We start from the raw sequence: 18,984 nt of genomic DNA, 5'->3' as shown, positions 1-18,984 counted from the left end.
CCTCTGAGAGAGGAAAATTCCACAGGTGCATTCCTCAGTGGACTCTCTCCCTCTATTCGCATAAAGTTGCGGGACTCCTCTGTCTCCTTTTTGGACACAAACCTCTGGCATTTGTGGATTTTCCTGGCAAACACGAAGCGCTCGCTCGGGGTTGGCGATTCCCGGCGCGGTTCGGGCACTGCCCGCCCGTGATCCCGCCCCGTGCCCGCCCCTTCCTGCCCGGCCCGCCGGCGGCGGGAAGCGCCGGCAGCCGCCGGCCCCGTCCCATGGAGCCCCGGCTGCTCGCCTGGGTGAGTGGGCCCCCGGCACGGCCCGGCCCGGCCCGGGGGGCGGGAGGGTGGCGGGGCCGCTGCTCGCCCTGCCGGGATGCTGCGGCGCTCGGCCCGGGTCAGCGGGGCCGCGGTGTGCCCGCTCCGCAGGGACACAACGCCGCGGTATCACCGTGTGGGAGCCGTGCCGCGGCTTCCCTCACGCTGCCCAGCCCCATTTGCCCCCCGGGGCCGGCTGGAGTGAGGCTGGCGTTGGGATGCCCGCCTGTGGCTCCCAGCCCCTCGGGTCCTTCTGCGGCTTGCCTGGCTTTGAAAGCTTGAAAATTCATGGCGAGTTAGGGGCTGAAACGGGAGGTTGTGAGACATCTTTTGCAATGAATCGCGCCTGTTAAGTACTATCACGCTCTAAAGTGTGTATCGCCGGCAGTGGCTGTGAGACAACACTTGGTGTGCCTTGGCAGCTCCGCTCCCGACGTCTCCCCCGCCTGCCGGCTCTGGGCTGGCCGAGCAGCCCCGTGCTTCCGTGCGAAGTGTCGGTGTTTCTGTAGGTACAAAATAGTTACTGTGTAGATTCTGTAGGTACAAAGTGGTTATTGCTGAATGCGGCATTTTAACATTCGCCAGGTGCTGCATCTGTCGGGGGAGGTGGAGGATCAATTGAGAGCAGGTGGGGGCACAGGTGAGGTAGGGATAGGATTTGCTGGAGATTACCAGCTGTGGGCACTGTGGGTTTGGAGTGTTGCCGCAGTGTGTGGGGTGGGGAAGGTGATGTTATCCCCTGTGTTTGTGAATGAAGGTTGAACTGTTGGACACAGAGCTGAAATTGTCTAAGAAATTCCCTGACTTGTTACCATGTTGACAATTGCTGCTTTCCACGGTTGGTTTTGTAGCTATAGTTTTGTAGTTCTCTATTTATATAATACTTATATACTTATGTAATTAGTATCTGTAATTGGTATATTTTCATTTTGATTTCTTTCATTTAAAATATTTAGTTAATGAGTTTAGTTAACGTTTAGTTTAGTTAATGTTTCTGATTTACTCGTTTAGGTTCCAAAAAAAGGTCTTTCTGCTCTCCTTTTGGAGGTAGCCTGCCAGAAAGCAGTGGCATGAATAAGACCTTAGATGAATAGGAATCATTGGTATTAAATTAAATGTGTGGTAATCATCCTGATGGGTTTTCCTCCTTATTAACTGTGAGTCTGCAGTTGAAGTTTTAACAGGTTATATTCCAGTATACTTTTTGAAACACAGACACCCTTAATGACAGCGAAATTAGGACAGTCCTGGTCTGTAATCCTGGGAATCCTGTGTCATATCAGGGGATTTTTAGGAGCAGGTTAACCCGTGGCACATCCCAAATATGCTTGTTTGTCCCTGGGAGCATATGTGTGCTTCTTTTGTTAACTTTTTAAAAAAATGTGTTATTTTTCTGTGTGCATTTGAAGGGTGCAAACAGCTATGGACAACTTGGTCTTGGTCATAAAGAGGATGTGCTGGTTCCTCAGGCCCTGGAAGATGTTTCCTGCAAGTGTCAAGACATTGAAAGCATTGCTGGAGGAGGGGGACATTCCGCAGTTATCACTGGTAAAAACACCGCTCTTGCACGGGATGTTTGGCTTTTAATCACTTTTTTTTGGTGTGTTTCCCTCTTGGTTCAGTGCTGCCACCTCTCTGTGGCTGCTGTTTCCGAACAAGTACAATCCTTAGTTGTAAAACAGCTTCCTCTCCTCCCAGTTAACTCAAATTTGGGGACATGGGGGAAATTCCTGTTGCTCATATATTGTGTGGTTACTTTGTGGCTGTGTGAGGACTGTTTCTTCAGCTGTTTCTTTCATACAAAGCTGTTTCTTTCATACATTCAGATTTTCTGTATTGAGGATCGGGGGTGGCAAGGAGGAGTCAGAGGTTATTCAATCTTAAGAAGTGGTAAGGTAAGGACCAGGACATCACATCTGGCCCTTGAAAGGTTGTGCTGTATGCCACAGATAATTATGTTAAGAAGCAATACAAACAGATGTGAACATGATTAAAAAAAGCATCTTGGTGTGAGAGGTGCCTGTCTCACCATATGGATTGTGTCCCTTGACATGACAGACCCAGCTCTCCACAGCTGTAGTTATTCAGAGATATTTCTAATGCATCAGAAAACAACTGTTTCTTTTAATTTTTACTCGACTGCAGTGCCTGAAGTCACACATAATCACTGTCCTTGTTTGTCACAGGATCTCACAGATGTAGGTTTCTCTTTTTAGTCTGTGAAGTGGAACACGATTTGTTTTTTTTTTTTTTTTTTTCTTCCAGGTGCAGGACAGCTCTTTGTCTGTGGCCACAACAAAGATGGGCAGCTGGGACTGAATCACACAGAAGATGTGCTGTATTTTACTTTGTGCACTGCCCTGTCTGGCTTTTGTGTAAAACAAGTTGCATGTGGCTGGGATTTTACAATCATATTAGTAGGTAAATCTTTCTAAGAACTGAGGAAATACCTTGATGTAGAGAACACGCTGGAAGTTCCACAATGCTATTGCTTGGGTGATGTGAGGGGCCGGGATGAGTTTGAGAAGAGGCCTATGGGAACCTCAGGAAATTCAACAAAGCCAAGTGCTGGGGCTGCACCTGGGTCAAGACAGCCCCTAGTACCAGCACAGGCTGGGGATGAGCAGATGCAGAGCACCCCAACCCCAGAAGGACTTGGGGTGCTGTGGGTGAGAGGCTAGACATGCCCCAGCCATGGCACTCCCAGCCCAGAGAGCCAAACGTGTCCTGGGCTGCATCCAGAGCCCCGTGGGCAGCAGGGCAGGGAGGGGATCCTGCCCCTCTGCTCTGCTCAGACCCCACCTGCAGCTGCATCAGCTCTGGGTCCCAGCACAGGAAGGACAGGGACCTGCTGGGGTGAGCCCAGAGGAGGCCACAAAGATGATGAGAGGGATGAGGCACCTCTCCTGTGAGGAAAGGTTGAGAGAGTTGGGGCTGCTCAGCTTGGAGAAGGTCCTAACCCTGGACAAATTCTCTTAATCTTAGATGGAATTTGGTTTAGCAGTGATTCAGGATTTCGCCATTCTCTGAAACCTGACATATTTGAAAGATGGCTTTCACTTTATAGCAAATGCTGCTGCTGATGACATTCAAAAATTCTTTAAGAGTAATGGTTTCAGAACTTGTTTGCAGCTCATTATCAAGTACCCAGTCGTGACATCCATAATCAATCTTAGTAGTACCTTCACTAGTCCCATCCACATGATAAATCTCTCTGACATCAGTGGAGCAGATTGAATAGTAAGGTACTACCTACTTTGATTAAAATGGCATAACTGAGGCCATGGTGTTCTGTATTTTGCACATCAGACATAGATTTAGCAAAGGAGCTACCACCCCTGTAATTATACTGCCTTGTATTGGATGGTGCATTGTGGTCACAAAGCAGCACAGCCCCATCATAAACTAAAGGCTGCACCTGCCCTGAGACATCTGTGATAGGAGTGACCTTTCAGAACCTTAAAGGAGCCACAGGAAAGCTGCAGAGGAACTTTTTACAGGAGTTTGTAGTGATAGGACAAAGGCTGAAGGCTTTAAACTGAAAAAGGACAGGTTTAGATTAGTTATTAGGCAGAATCCCTTTCCTGGGAGGGTGGTGGGGCACTGGCACAGGTTCCCAGAGAAGCTGTGCATGCCCCGTCCCTGGCAGTGTTCAAGGCCAGGCTGGATGGGGCTCTCAGCAGCCTGGGATAGTGGAAGATGTTCCTGCCCATGGCAGGGCGATTGGAGCTGGCTGATCTTTAGGTTCCTCCCAACCCAAACTGTTCTATGATTCTGCGTGCTGGCACTCACAGGTTCTAAGCTCTGCAAGCTAAATCACCCTCTGTTCCTTGTGTCCCAGTGAACTTGAGACCTTTTCTGGACATGGTGTGTAAGACCAGAAGCCTTTGGCCTCAGGGGCTTTGTAAGGGGACATGTTAAGTCATTTCTTGAGCTGCTTGGCTGTGTTATTGTGCTTGTTATAATGTTACAGTGCTGTTGCTCACAGCTTTATTGATTCTGCTCTAACACTTCATTTTTTGCAGGATCTGGCCTTGTGCTGTCCTGTGGGTCAAACTCTTTTGGACAGCTGGGACTTCCTCAAATTTCGGGCCCATGCTTGATTCCACAAAAGATTGAGGTAAAGATTTAGGAGGTGTTGTGCTTTATATTGCTTCCAGCAGCTTACAGAGGTCATCTGACCTCAATGGGCTTTAAGCCAGACTCTTCAACTAACTTTTATAGTGCCTATCTGCTACAGATGAGCTTACAAAGTAAAGGCCCAAGGTGAATCGAAGTGCTGAGGCTGCTTTTCTTGCTGTATGAAGAAGTTTCCCACTTCTAACAGAATGTTGATTTTTTCACTTCTCAGACAAGAAATTATTTTGCATCATGGCTCATGTCAGATACTCCTATGTTGCTTTTTTAAAGTAGGAGAAAGAGGGTGGCAGATCCCTTAGGTGACCTCTAGTGAGTAGCAGTTAGTTCACTTGATGTTTCTGTGCCCTTGATGTTTCCTGAGAGCATCCATTGCAGAATAGTGCCTTAAAATTGGGTGGTATTGACAGGGCTGATGTGACTCTCTCATCCCTCACCATACAAACTATTCATGCTGAATATTTGCTCTTTTGGTTGGTATCCCTTAAATTCTTAGGCTTGATGCCTAAGAATTTTAAATTTTAAATACACCTGCTGCTTTTCCACCAAGGATAGATATCCAGAGGGTTTGCAGAACTCTCTAAGATCAAGACAGGATGGGATGGGAGGTAACAGAAGAGGGAAACTTCTATGTGATTCCTGAGATCTGTTACAGTGGAGGGAAACTTTCAGGTTTTTCTCCAGTTGAAAATAAAAGTTCTATCAAGACTGAACAGCTTAATGCACCATAGCACTGCCTATCACCAGTATTTACTGTGGAGGTTTTGGTGTAATTCTTGAGGAACACTGAGTTAAAATTAAAAAAGAAATGTTTTTGTATGGCCAACATTTCTTCTTTCATGTGAATATTTTGACTGTGTTTTTTTATTTATTGCCATAATGCTGTGCATCCAGTTGCTTTGCAGATTTATTTTTTTATCTCTTGAAGATGATCCCATTAACTTTTACTGGTCAAAATGTACTTTGTAATACAAAATGTTGATCTGCATTGAGACACACAGGCTGGAATTGAGAGCACTATTTTATTAGTGTTCAATTTCTGTTTGGCCTATTTTGTTTTTAGAGGCATTAAATTCAAAAAGCAAGTAAATTATAATTTTCTTTAATTTGCCTAGTCTCTCAAAGAGAAGGTGGTGAGTGTTGCTGCAGGACTGAGACATGCCCTTGCTGCTACAGGTAAGTATGTCATAATTTTAAAATAATCTGAAAACTTATCTGAAAGGATAAATAATATTTATAAATAATATAACAAATGAAATGGAATTTTAATGGCTTAGAGGAGGAGAGGGAGGAAAAGAGGATGAAATTTAACTAAGCTATTTATTTTAACTATCACAGGGAAAAATACACCTTAAAGTCATGGACTGTAAGATTTGGGGACAAATTAACATGAATAATAAACATTCTAGAACCATCTTCCTGGAAAATCATGGGGAAGAACTTTTACCAAGAGTTCAGAGTGATGGTTTATTAGCAAGTTAATTTTTTGATGGATGGAAAACATACTGATTTCTTTTTGTTTATTCTGAAACAAAACATAAAAGGTTTTTCAGGAAAGAGGATTTCTGCTCAATCAAAGTATCTTAGGGTTTGAACTCATGATAGTATGCAAAGTAACTTCAGTTTGTATAAGATGCTTCAAAATGGAACTGCACATAAATTCTGGCTTTTTAAATGATGTAATTGAAATTGACACCTGGAAAATCACAACAATGAAAATAAATATTTCTCCTGCTGTTATTAGAGACTCTGAGTTTGTTCATGGTGTAATAGTAGGAATCAGACCCTTCCTTTTGGCATGGTTGTGTTAAAATTGAGGAAAAACAAACTGTACCAACCCTTGTGTTTGGTTTAGTTTTGTGTGAATTTCAGTATGGATTCCAGGTAGTGGAGCTGAAGATGCACAGGAGATGCTTGGAAGAACAGTGGGATGTCTGGTGCTTGTATAAACATGGGAATTGAGGTTCCCTGTGCTGCACAAACAAATTGGCATCAAAAGGGGGAAAGGGAAGAGAAAGTACAAGAACTTTGTATCCCTTCCTCAGGTACTGCAGCCTCAGGATTTCTGTGGCTGAGTCTCCAATAGCTTCCTACCTTCTTAGTTTTCTTACCTGTGTACTGAGACTACAGCTGTTTGTTTCTTGTTGGCTTCACCAGGGTTATCTGGATGTTTTTTGGCATAAACATCTTCTAAAGTGTCATTTGAATCAGTGAAAATGATTTGAAAGACTGCTCATTAATGTGTGAGGTGATTTTTGTTGGTGACTGATGTGTTTTAATCTCTTCTATTTGTATTTGCTCTGAAAAGACAGCGGTTTGGTGCTGCAGTGGGGAACTGGGATGGCATCTCAGGCAAAGCGTGCAAGCCAAGGAAAAGCCCTCCCTGTGTTCCTGACAGCCAAGGAGCCCTGTGAAGTGGCAGGTAACCCACGAGTCTGCTTCCTTTGTGTGGGCGGGTGCAGCAGAAATATAATTTGGAGTGGTACATATCTTCCTTTTTACAAAGCCACATAGTACTGTAAACGTGGAGTGGAGTACCTGAGGGATAGAATGGTCACAGAAAATCATGATCTGTGGGGAAAATGAGAATCCTGCCATGTGTGTGGCCCAAAGGCAGAGCCTTATGTTATAAAAGTCATCTCAATCCTGTTAACTTGTATGCATGTTTGTGTATGAATTGATGCCTGCTGTAGAAATTTTATCCTACCATGTTTTTTCCAGGCCTGGCAGATGTAAAGGTGAAGGCAGTTGCTGCAGGCTCCTATCATTCCGTGTCCCTCACAGGTAGGCCTCAGGTACACAGGTGAAAGTTCTCATCTCACCCTTCAAAGGGTTCTCTGCTTCTGAAATGCTGTCAGTTCTGGTAAAACTGCTGAAAATTGATCTGGCCTGGTTAGTGCTGGTAATTGTTCTGTAACAGTTTTGCACTCTGAGAACTTTCCTTTTGTTTTAAGACCTGGATTCATGTTTCGGGTTCTCTGAGCTTTGTGCATTTTTCTTGGGGTCAGGTCTTAGCCCTGATGTCATTCAGGGTCTGGGCTCTTCTGGCTGGAAACTCTGAAAGGATTTGTAATTCTCTGGAGCTGCAGCAGGATGCCCTCCTGGGTAGCTGTTACTGCTGGAAGCAGTGCAGCCTTTGCCCAGGGAGAAGAGCTGTGCTGGGTGCTTGTGCCAGGAAAGGCAGCAGCAGCAGGGTAGCCCCAGCAGTGTAAGCTGATGCCTCTGCATGGGGCAGTGCAGGGCTGTGAGCAGGCCTGGAGCTCCCTGAGGTGTCTTGGGCTCCACTGTGACAGTGTGCAGATCTCTGGTGTGAGAGCACAAAGCTTATTTGAAGAGTAGGAAGCTGCTTTAATTGCTTAGGCACTTACATAATGTCTGCCATTTGTTCTTTGATCCTTGGGCTGTGCTCCCATGCTGGAGTACTGAGTATCCAGTAATGAAAGTCTAATAAAGATTTCTTTTTATATTGACAGATTGGGAGAAGGGGAAACAGAATAGCTTTCATTCTGTAATCTTACAGTTTTGAAGTGTGTAAAATATATTGAACCTTATGAAGACAAGTCTTTGCCAAACTTCACAGGAACAAGTTCTTAGCAAATCTGCAGCCATCTGGTACCTCTGTCATCATTAAAGGAGCACTGGAGTATTTGCTTCTGCAGATCTGTAGAGATTTAGTTGTATGGGGAGATGTTCCAAGATGTAAATTGTATTGAATTCAGAGATGCAAAGTGTATGCAAGATTAGCGAAGACAAACTGTAAGAACAAATAAAATCTGCTTTAGATAATTGGCAGTCTCTATTTAGACAGTGAGCAGATTATCCTTTCATGCTTTTGCTTTTTATTTAAGAGAGCGGTCTATTTGGCAGCAGTGGGACCAAGATTGAAAAAATAATGCCAAATACTTTTATAATGTGATACTGTTGCTGCCCTTCATCCTGCAAGATAGTTATTATTTAAATATTTTGTATTTTAAGGATGCTTGATATAATAAAGATACTGCTGCAGGGAGTTTTATTTAAATGGGCCCTTTTTTCTAGGAATACGTTGCACTATGGTGCAGTTTTCTTTGCTTCTGTTCCATGAGTCACCTGCTGGTGGGATATCAAATACCTGCAGGCAGGTTTGGGACATAACTGTTGATGTGGGTTACAGACATGGGTGGGGGTTCCTTGGAAAAAAGGATGGTAGAGTCTACTGATATCCCAACTGGCCTGAACCCTCCAGGGGTGAGAATATGGTGCTAAGTCTAAGTCTAGTGTCTAAGTCTTTCCTCAGACTTACTCAAGAGATGAGATAAGGGTTGAGCATGTGACTTTTCTCAGGATAAAGCAAATACACCTTCTGTAAAAGGAGGTGACAGAGGCAATGCATGTTAATATGGAATATGAATGGCCACAGTGTTTTTCTTTGTGTTTCTGTCACCCCTTTTTTTTTTTTTTTTCTTTTCCTCCCCAGGTGTGTGTACTTCATGTTGGGAAGGAATTTATAATTTTAGTGGAGAATTCAAATATTTGAATGAAACAGTTGCTTGACTTGTTTTTCCTTTTTATTTCAGTTGTGTTGTTTTAAAGAGGAACATGGGGAGTCCTGCAGATGACCGTCAGTACTGGCTTCTCCCCCCACTCCTTGCCAATTTTTCACCAGTAGTAGTAGAGTGGAATTCTCCTGGCTTACTCTTTCTGTTGCTGTTACCAAACTGAGACTATTAAATATACTGTAGCCCACGTTTATTTTTTTTTTTCTTCTTCTTTTCCCTCTGAAAAATTTACTTCTGTCATGGTCCTTGTAATGAATTCAGTGCAGGCCTGAGACATCCTGATGCCTTGAGTGTTGTGGAGGTGTGCTCCAAACAATTCCATGTTGGAACTTACATGGCTACCAGTCTTTCTGGGCCCACAATAATGTGCAAGATCAGGTGTGCAAGATTTATTTCTTACACTTCCAGCTTGTGCAGGCTGGCAAAGGCTTCAGGGAGGCCTGACAGCTTGTGTTCTCAAGTGGTTTTTGTGGATTTTTTTTTTCTCCTGTGGAGGCCTAGGAGCTGGGAGGAATGGTTTTGTCCTGAAAAGATGGAGCTAATGATATCATGTCATGTCTGCAGAAGGACTCCTCTGAGCTGTCACTGTGTCAGTGTCCATTGGTTGTTAGGCTGTGAGCAACTCCAGCTTGCATTGATGTAAAGGACTTGTGGGTATTTCTGTGAAAGGATTTATTCCTGTTTGCAAACCTGGAGTGTGCATTTGAACAAATACCTGTTTTAGAAAAGAGATGTGGAAGGCAGGTGACCACTTACAGAAGTCTCTCAGGTGTTGTCTGGTGTGATTTTGAGGCACAATAATATTTTAATTTTGCCTTGTGATGGGTGGTGCCTGCTTCAGTGGTATGTTCAGAGCTGCATGTCCAATTCCTTTAGGAAGTGACTGTGCAAGGTGAGCCATGGAGCACTGGACTGTCCTTGCTTTGGGGGATTTACTGAATTTGCTCAAGCTGAAGGAGGCAGAATTGGTATGAGCAGAGCTGTGAGTCTGGCTCTTGTAGAGAGGCTGGGAGACTGTAAAGCAGAGCAAGAGCAGCCAGCCAGGCTTTGAATTATTTGCTGCAGTCCAGAAAGTTATTTACTGGATGTAATCAATGCTTTGGAGTGGAAATAATAGCTGGTCTGCAAGGACAGGCTGGACAGAGAGGGACTGCTCAGTGAATGTCTCCAAGACGCTTTGATTTTCTTTTACTCAGAGAAGTTGACTACTGTGGTTAGTTTTGTAATAAAAATTAGTCTTTGTTATAAACATCTAGGCTGTTTGACCTGAAAGGGCTCTCACTGCTTCAGGGAGTCTGTGTAGCCCCCAGAAAATAGGCTGTGCTGTTAAGGCCCTTGCAAATATTTCTGATAACCCAGTTACAATGGTAAAGAGTGGTCGGAAAAAGCATACAGTGAGAACATAAATTGAATTAAATGTTCTTTCCTCAGCATCATTGAACTGAGACTGTATCTGATGGTATTAAATCTGTACACCTTTAAACAGATTTTATCTCTCTGTCTGTTGTAGATGAAGGACATCTGTATGTCTGGGGCAGCAACAAACACGGGCAGCTGGTGAGCAGGAACATCTTTCTTGCTGAGCCCAAGAAGATTGACACTCAGTGTTTCTCACATGAAAGGATTGGAGCAGTCTGGAGTGGCTGGACCCACCTGGTGGCACGGACAGGTAGGAAATTTAAAAAGCACTAACATATGGCACCCAAACAGCAGATTGTAAGCTGTCTTTGTTTCAGGCATGCAGTGTTCTTTCTCACTGATAGTGGCTGGACACAGAGTGTTGCAGTGTCACCCAAGTTCAGTAGTCTTTTGAAAAATGATGAGGACAGAAATCCTTTGGCTGCTCTTTTAGTAGGGCATAAGGGCAAAGAAAAGAATATATTGCTAAGAAAATCAGTAAACTAAAATAAGCTGGCTTATGTGTGTGTTTGTGGTCAAACCCAGAAAATATTTGGAAAAGACAGGTAAAAAGAAGCTTGATCTACACTTGAAGAGCATTCCCTGAAGATGAAAACGAAGGCAGATTTCATGTTGAAGCTGCACTTTCCTGGAAATCTTTGTGATGAGGACAGTGTGAAAGCTGCCACATGTGCAGGGGTGTAGGGTTAGATTCTTACCTAGGAGGAGAAGAGAGGAGGGTTATGTAACAGTGACATTCATGTGTGAAGGGATGGTTGAGCTGATGAAGCTCATCCAAGTGTGAAGCACAAAGGCAGGAGGGAAAGGTAGATGAGATGGAAGGGCAGGACAGGCATCTGAAGCTGTTTTGTGGTTGTGTTCTTTGCTTCTCCTGTTGCACAGTGTCTGGTGCCATAGTTAAGGCTAACAAGAGGGTGGAAGTCTTTCACAGAGGAAAAGGAGCAGCCAGAGCTGTGATGTGTGACTGGAAAAACAAATTGGTTGTTTTCTGTTTCATAGCACTCATTGTTTGATATCAAAGTATGTCAGAGTGTAAAAAATCTATATCAGCTGTTCTTTTAGCTATTTATAAGAAATGTCTGAACTCTGATTTTTAGAGGATGCTATACTGAAAATTTGAAAGCTGCAATCAGTGCTGTGAGCTGCTTGGAAATGTTTCAGGTGGAGTGGAAGAATTTATCTCAAAATCTGTAGTTCTTGAATTAAGTGCTTGATGTCATCCTCACTGGAACAGAAATGGTAGAAAGAAGCCATTAGTCAGGATAACTTGATTTTTAAAGAGTGACTCTTGACAACTTGGTTTGCTTTCCTTCACTATTTCTTAATAGAGCATACCCACTAAATAAAATTTCCCCAGAGTTTTAGTAACTTCAGTGTTTCAGTTACTTGATACATATCTGTGGGTATTACAGACATGGAATATTTCAGCAGGTGTTTTTATACAACAAGAAGAAGTGTGTCAAGGGACTAGCAGGGCTGTTTTGCTGGTGAATGTTTAAAAAGAATTTATATAAAAATAGGCTGACTTTCTACATCTGCATTAGAAAACTGGCCAAGTGATGCAGTGGCACAAGTTATTGCTGAAGCTGTATTTTATGTGTTTAGAATTTTAAATGTCTTTGAAGAGCAATGGACCTGAACCTAAATCATCTGGAATAAGATTTTGAATGGCTTTTGGCAGCCTCCAGACACCAATCAGGATCGCATGGGAATTTCAAGGGTTGTTCAGCTACTAGGTATATTGTGAGCTGGAGCATTTAACTCTTTCTGGAAAATCATTTGCTGCATTAAACTTGCAGCTGAATAACTGAGAAATGCAGCCCATGTGAGAACTGTCCTCTGCATGCAGTTCTTCCCACCAGTATTTTTACCTCCTCCTAGCAAAGGAGGAAATGTTGCTTCAGTTTCCTGAAGTCATAAACCAATGATCCCCAAACATTATGCAGCAGTAAATTATTTTTTGAGCATGCAGCCTCCCATATAGTTACACTTATTTATTTATAAATTATATAATGCTGTAATATGCAAACTATAACATATGTACAATAGAAATTTTACAAAGGACGAGATAAAGATAAACACTACTTAAAGTATTACTTTATTGACTTAAATAATTAAAACCGTTCATAATTTATTAATAAGTTAAAATATTTATATGTCATTTTCATCCTGCCCTCCATTGGATTGTGTTGTAAATACCTAGGGCTGCATGCACTTCACTTTAGAGATACTGATACAAACATTTCTTGCTTGCTTTACTCTGGGGAGTTCCCCAGTTAGTGGAAAGGAGGCAAAATAGAGTGATTTTTGGACACAGGAAAATGGAAAGAAAGGGATATTGTAGTATGATGCTTCTCTCCTCATTGTGCAAGATAAAAACATACTTTGGAAAGACATTGCAGTGTACAAGGATTTTGCTGCATGAAAGGATGAGTAAGATTTTTCTAGTTAATAATCCCACCACCATGCAAAATTTGGTAGTTTAAAGTTTGTTACAGTATCTGAATTCTCATCTAGTGTTTGCCACAGAAGGTAGTTGAATTTTAAGAGGCTCTTACAAATACTCAGAGTTCTGTTTGAATTTTTTCTCAGAACATTAATCCTGGTCAGAGTTGTAATAATGAAAAACTTGTTATTGCAGCTGTCTTGACAGTAACTAAAAACTCTTCTCCTTGGAAAGACACAGGAAGGAACTGGGTGGATAAACATTGGACACACAATGCATAAATTCACAAATTCTGCCATTTCAAAATGACATTTTAATCTTTATCTGCCAGGTGAGCAGTCCTTGGCTGCAGAACTAATGGAAGAGTGAAAAGTAAATGAGAGTGAGGTTGTTAAAAGCAACCATCTGGAGGAATAGTTGCCAGTTCCATGGCTGCAGTGGTTTGACAATTTTAAAGTGAGTCCAAGCAAGTTATCAAGTTTGTTATCAGAAAAAAGGAACACAGCATAAATATTTTTGTCTTCTGTCTTTCCCTCTTATGTAAGCTGGCCTGTTTTAAGACTTGCTTTGTTTTTCCTTCATGCTGCTGGCAAAATTTTGTACTGTAACATAAAGCAAAACGCAGAACTCATTTTAATTTCTTCCCCATTCTCTCTTTACAAGGGATTTTAATTGCACCTGAAATCACTTTAATACCTGCATCTCTTTCATATACTATGTTCTACCTCATTCAGCAGAGGTTTCCTGTAATTTCTTTTTAGAGTTTGATCAACTCTTTTTTCATTTGCTGTTGTTTATGTCATAAAGCAGTTTGGATTCAAGACATTAATTCCTGAGAAATTAATTCCTTGACTTAAAGGTGTTAAGGAGTATTTTCACAAGATGTTGTGTTTTTAATCCTTACTTTTAACTGATCCTCATCAGCTTCAATTCCTTATTCTTTTTCAGTTTCAGCAATAACTTATGCCACTGCATCACTTGGCCAGTTTTCTAATGCAGGTGTAGAAAGTCAGCCTATTTTTATTTTTATTGTAGAGGTATCTTTTGGGGCTATTTCCACTGTATGCACTCCTACTATAAAATAACTCACAGAACCCTTCAAGACAGATGAGTGCTTTCTTTTCCTGCCTTGATTACTGTTTCCTACAGAGGAGGGAAGCATAGTTACACTTCATGGCATCGCCTGTACTCTTTCAAAGTAAGTTATATTATTCTGATAGTAGTGGTGCTCCTAGTTGATGATGGTTGGTCCAAAAAGATGAAAGTTGAGAAGTCCTGGTTGCTCTTTGATCAGGTGTCTGATGATGAACTTGCTGGTGCCTTTGGCTTATTTTCTATTTTCTCTGTGAATGCTTGGTTCAAGTGACTCTCAGGAATGCTTTTCATTGATGGCAGGGCAGTGCTGTTGCTGCTCCATGTGCAAGACAGAACCAGGTGCATTCTTGTGGCCTTGGACTCCAAGTACCAGTGCTCTTCTCTGTACAAGGCTGGCTTTCTGTCTAGCACTCTGCTTAATGGCACAAGGAGCACCACTGCAGTGTAGGTGATACTGGTTTTGAATAATGAGCAGCTGTCTTGCATTGCTCTCCTTAACAATGGCAGCTTTAATCTGTGGTCCCTCTCCAGTTAATGTAAACACTTTGAGGGTAGCTGCTGAAAGAGAGGTTATTGCTTAGGTTATTTAAAAGGGAGCTAAACTGGCCTGTAATGTGGAAGATGTAAATTAGTCTACTTTGGGGAATGATAGAACCAGTCTGACTTGAAGGCAAACCTAAATATAGCAAAAGAGGTATTTTAAAGACTTTGAGGTGAATCATCAACTTCCATTCAAAACAAGATATTTTATTTTTAACTGGAAAGCCTAATAAATAACCTTCCTTAATCTGGCCTGGTTTATTATCTATATATTCTCCTGAATACATTCCCTAATCTATTTGTCACATAGTGTCACATGAAGTTATGCTTTGTGTGAGCTCAGATAAAGAATTCCAAGCTCTTTCACTCAGAAAGTTACTTCAAAAATGCAGTTAAAATAGTGTTTCTGCTGCCTGTGCAAAACTGCCTCCAGCTAAAAAATCTTGGAAGAACAAAATGCTGTGACATAGTCTGAATAATATTCTAAATCCTCATTCCAAATGTGCGTCTGAATTTGTGCATCTTTGAATGTCCCTTGATGTCCTGTCATTTAGGCCACACAAAACCACTCTGAAGGGGTCTGACATGTTAGTGACCTACACAGTAAAATAGAAACCATCTCCTGTTTTTTTCTGAAGCAAATGACAGCACGTCCCTCCGAGCACCGAGAGCAGAGTGAGAGAACATTCCTAATGATCTTGTTTGAGTCATTAACCTTTAGCATTTGAGTCTTTCACAGAGGCTGTAGTTGCACCTCTAGGTGCCTTTTCTGATGGCAGTCACAAGGTAAAGCTGCTGGGCTTTGCTGGCAAGTTGTGCAGCTGCAGGGAGGTGAAGGGGAAGGACGTGTCTGGCACCCGAGCAGCACAGCCTTAGCCCACTAGAGGTCCTTTCCAGTTTGCTCTTGAATCCAGGCTCTGCAGCCTTCCTCTGGAAAGCAAACTTTCTCTGCCTCGAATTTTTCAGCAGCTCCCTAGGACAGCAAATACTGATTTGTGTTTGTATATGTATATATATCATATATATTTTTTTGTTTTAATGCTTGTCTCTCTTTAGACACAGCAGCTACGAGTTTGAAACTGGAGCCCTACATGAGGGAGCTGCATTTCATTGGAAGGATGCTGGGTTTTGGGAGTAAGGTGAAATACAAAAAAATAGCTTAATCAAAACCTCCTGATCGATAGGTACATCTGAGCTTCTTTGAAGCAGAACTTGAGTTCAAGAAATGAGTGTTCAAAGAAGAAAAGTCTTTGTCCACCTGCTTGGGGGTAAATTTTGAAGCTTCAGGGCCTATCTTGAAGTTCCTGCATTTCATTATAAAGTGTAGAGCATGGCAATAGGAGAGAAAGAAATGCACGAACTTGGGGACCAAAATTCAGGCATGAACACTGGGAACTATGGGAAATTTAATGTGCGATAACAGGACAAAAGATTCTAGATGTCTATGAAAATTTCCTGCTTTCTGTATTGTCTTCAGAGCAGTCTCCTCGTTCTGTCACATGGTCATCTCATTGGTGTTCAACTTCCACAGTGATTATTTTAAAATTTTGTTCTAGATAGCTTAAATATCTAGAAGATTTTGGCATTTTGTTTGTCTTTATGGGCTGGCATCATTCCTTGGCTTTATTTTTAAACTTAAAAAGTTAAGAGTGTGTGTGTGTGTCTGTGTGTTTGCTTTGTGATTCTACACTCCTATTCTTGCTTTCCCTCCTGGGAGTTACTTCTACATGGTTTTGATAAAAGTCTTGAAGAAATTCATTCAGTGGTTTAGTCACTGAAAGGGAAGTTGGGTAAAATGGGAGCTGAAGGTATGTTCTGAAAAGTTATTATCAAGTGTTGAGAGTTGTTCACGTGCAAAGATTTGTCCTAGAATCTTCCTAACATCATCTTTTGAGTAATTGAGTTGTTTCTTCAGTCACCAGCCCTCTTTTACTCTCCTTGTTACTAGGAACTTCCAGTTGTACAGCAAATAGCTGTGCATGCTATCTTACATCATTTCTGTGTGAAAAGAGAGGCTGTCAGGAAGATGCTAAACTGTCACTAAATGTGATTGAAGGTACTCATTGTAAAATGGAAACATCAGTGATCGGCATTAAGGACACAGAAACTTACCTCAGTATTTGAAATTCCCTTTGTGAGCTGTGATGTTGCATCGGCACAGGGAGATTCAGATGGCCTGGGAAGAGTAGGATTTAAATGGATTTTTGTTAAATTTAGCTCATGAGTAGAAATGAGCTCAACAGAAGGAAAACAACTATCCAAATTTTCCAATCTGTTCTGCTTCTCTTACGTGTGGGGCAGCCCACAGAGTGCCCTTCCCAGAGCAGAAGGGAAAGATAAGGTAGGTAAGGCTGGTCTGTCTTGGATCTTCTGCTGGATCTGCCTTGGGTCTTCTGGCTATGGCTTCCTCTCATGGAAGGGTCTGTTCCTTCCTTGGAACAGGCTGCTCAGGGAAGCGATGGAGTCAGCATCCCTGGAAGTATTCAAAAACCTGTGGATATGGCATGTGAAGACATGTTTTAGGGAACATGGCTTTGGTGCTGGGTTGATAGTTGGACCTGATGATCTTAGAGTTCTTTTCCAACTTTAATGATTCTGTGGTTCTGTGATTCACACTTGCTTAGTCCTGTCCAGATGTATTTTACTAAGTACTCCATGATTGCAGGAGTTTGGAAAATGACTCAGTCATCATTCAGCATTATGTTATGGGGCTTTAGGCCACATGCGTGGAAAGAGGAACTATTACATTGAATTTCTCCTCCCCCTTTTTTTTTTTGTGTGTGTCATATCTTCTCTTTTACTAGAGGGAACAGTGATTATTGTGGACTTAAATAATGTGACTGTCCCAATTTGACAGAATTTTCATCTTTAAAAAGCATTCAGAAAAAAAATTACAGTTTTAACCTGTGGATCTGGTATAGATTTTGTTCAAGGCATAAGTGGATGAGATTAGGAATTAATTACTTTCCTTGATTTTCCTTTTTTTTTCCCTTTGGTTTCTGTGGTTGGACTGCTGCAGTTTATGGGTAGCCATCTATTTAGCAAATGTAATAAACAATATACATTAATAACTATGTGCTTGTGTGCAGGAAATCTGTAAATGTGGTGTTCGTTCTGTTTGCAGTATCCTCCAGCACCAGAGCAGCTGTGCAAGAGGAGCTGTAGTTTTATGGGCTGAGAAGGGCACCTTGTTGCCTCTGAGCTATTCCTTGGGGGTTTGTTTTTTCTTACTCTTTTTCTCTTAAAGCAAATTAAACTCTTGCAAAGGTAATGATGATAATTGCATTGAAGACACCACCCCTCTCACAATTATTGTGAAACCAGGACACAAAGCTGATACAAATTTCCTTAAATGAAGAATAGTTTGGCCCTAAGTGTCCCTGTCTTTCTAGTTCTTCTGACTACTTGCAGCTGGAACTGCTGGCACTATCTAAGCCACTTGCTCTTCTGATTGGCTGTTTCTGCTTTGTTATATGTCAAACCTTTTCTCCTGAACCATACTGAAATCTTTCACATTGTACTTGGGTCTCTGTTAATTCACCTATTTGAAGCCAAAAAGAAGCAAAGGTAAAGGGAAGAGAAAAGTCACCATTTCTTAACTTCTGTCATAAGCTGCCTCCAAGTTCCATACTCATAGGTATTAATAGAGTGAGATCCAACTGCAGAACTCACAAGACCACTGATGTGTTCTGCTATGACAGACTGGGCCAGACTCACCTCCTTCTTTGCTTCTCAGCCTTAAATTCAGCTTCAAGGCTCCCATATGCTGTGGGTCCCAGCAGCTAACCACAATGATGCTTCTGTATTAGACCTGTTATCCAGCAAAAAGAGCATGGACTGGGTTGAGGGGTTCTTCCCTAGACCCTCTTCCAGCTGGGAGATCTGAGTGGGGGACAAAAAAATTTACAATTTCATTTTGGGTGTTATCAGATCATATGACATAGTTTGCGTGTAGTAAAAGGGTGATGGGATTGATTGAAATTTTGGCAATTCAAAGCTCTTAGTGTAGAGAATTGATGTGAAGCACAAAACAAACAGTGAGAATTTGCACTTCAGAATTTCTGCAGTTATGCAAAGTGGGTATAACATTGTCTCAGACAAAGTTGGAATCCTTTTTAGAAAGGTAGAAGTGCTTTGCATTCACTTGGTATGGAATAGGAAGCTGGAACCGATTGTTACCTGATAGTTGAAGTAATGTGCATGGTAGCTGATTGCCAAGAACAAGGTATATGTACTCTGCCCTCTTAGTTTTATTGGTCTTTGAGAAGACAAGGCTACTGTATTTTCAAATAACTTCATTTAAAGTTATGCATTTCCTAAGCTAAGCATTTCTAAGCTCAGCTTCTGAAAGCAGCTGTCTATGTCAGCACCATCTATGCATGTAAGTGCATCGATCTTATTTAACCTTAGTAATATTTTAAGGCCATTAAATACTTGTTTTCATAATTTTTAAGTGACATTTCTTGTTTAGTAAATAATTATTCAGGTTTAATGAGTCTTA

The 18,984-nt window shown here is 41.9% G+C and overlaps 1 protein-coding gene across 2 annotated transcripts in view; it reads left to right on the top strand.

Moving 5' to 3' along the window:
* Positions 1-212: 212 nt before the first annotated feature.
* SERGEF (secretion regulating guanine nucleotide exchange factor) overlaps positions 213-18,984 on the top strand; it is a 140,604-nt gene continuing 121,832 nt past the window's right edge. For both annotated transcript variants that reach the window (XM_066551201.1, XM_066551202.1), the window contains exons 1-8: positions 213-290; positions 1,718-1,856; positions 2,574-2,729; positions 4,334-4,428; positions 5,561-5,621; positions 6,754-6,867; positions 7,167-7,229; positions 10,494-10,652. In XM_066551201.1, coding sequence (XP_066407298.1) covers positions 267-290; positions 1,718-1,856; positions 2,574-2,729; positions 4,334-4,428; positions 5,561-5,621; positions 6,754-6,867; positions 7,167-7,229; positions 10,494-10,652 — 811 coding nt within the window. In that variant the 5' untranslated portion in view covers positions 213-266. The remainder of the gene's footprint in view (positions 291-1,717; positions 1,857-2,573; positions 2,730-4,333; positions 4,429-5,560; positions 5,622-6,753; positions 6,868-7,166; positions 7,230-10,493; positions 10,653-18,984) is intronic.

This window comes from Molothrus aeneus, chromosome 6, assembly GCF_037042795.1.
Source record: "Molothrus aeneus isolate 106 chromosome 6, BPBGC_Maene_1.0, whole genome shotgun sequence".
Taxonomy (NCBI): Eukaryota; Metazoa; Chordata; class Aves; order Passeriformes; family Icteridae; genus Molothrus; species Molothrus aeneus.
This window is presented reverse-complemented; position numbering and strand designations above follow the sequence as displayed.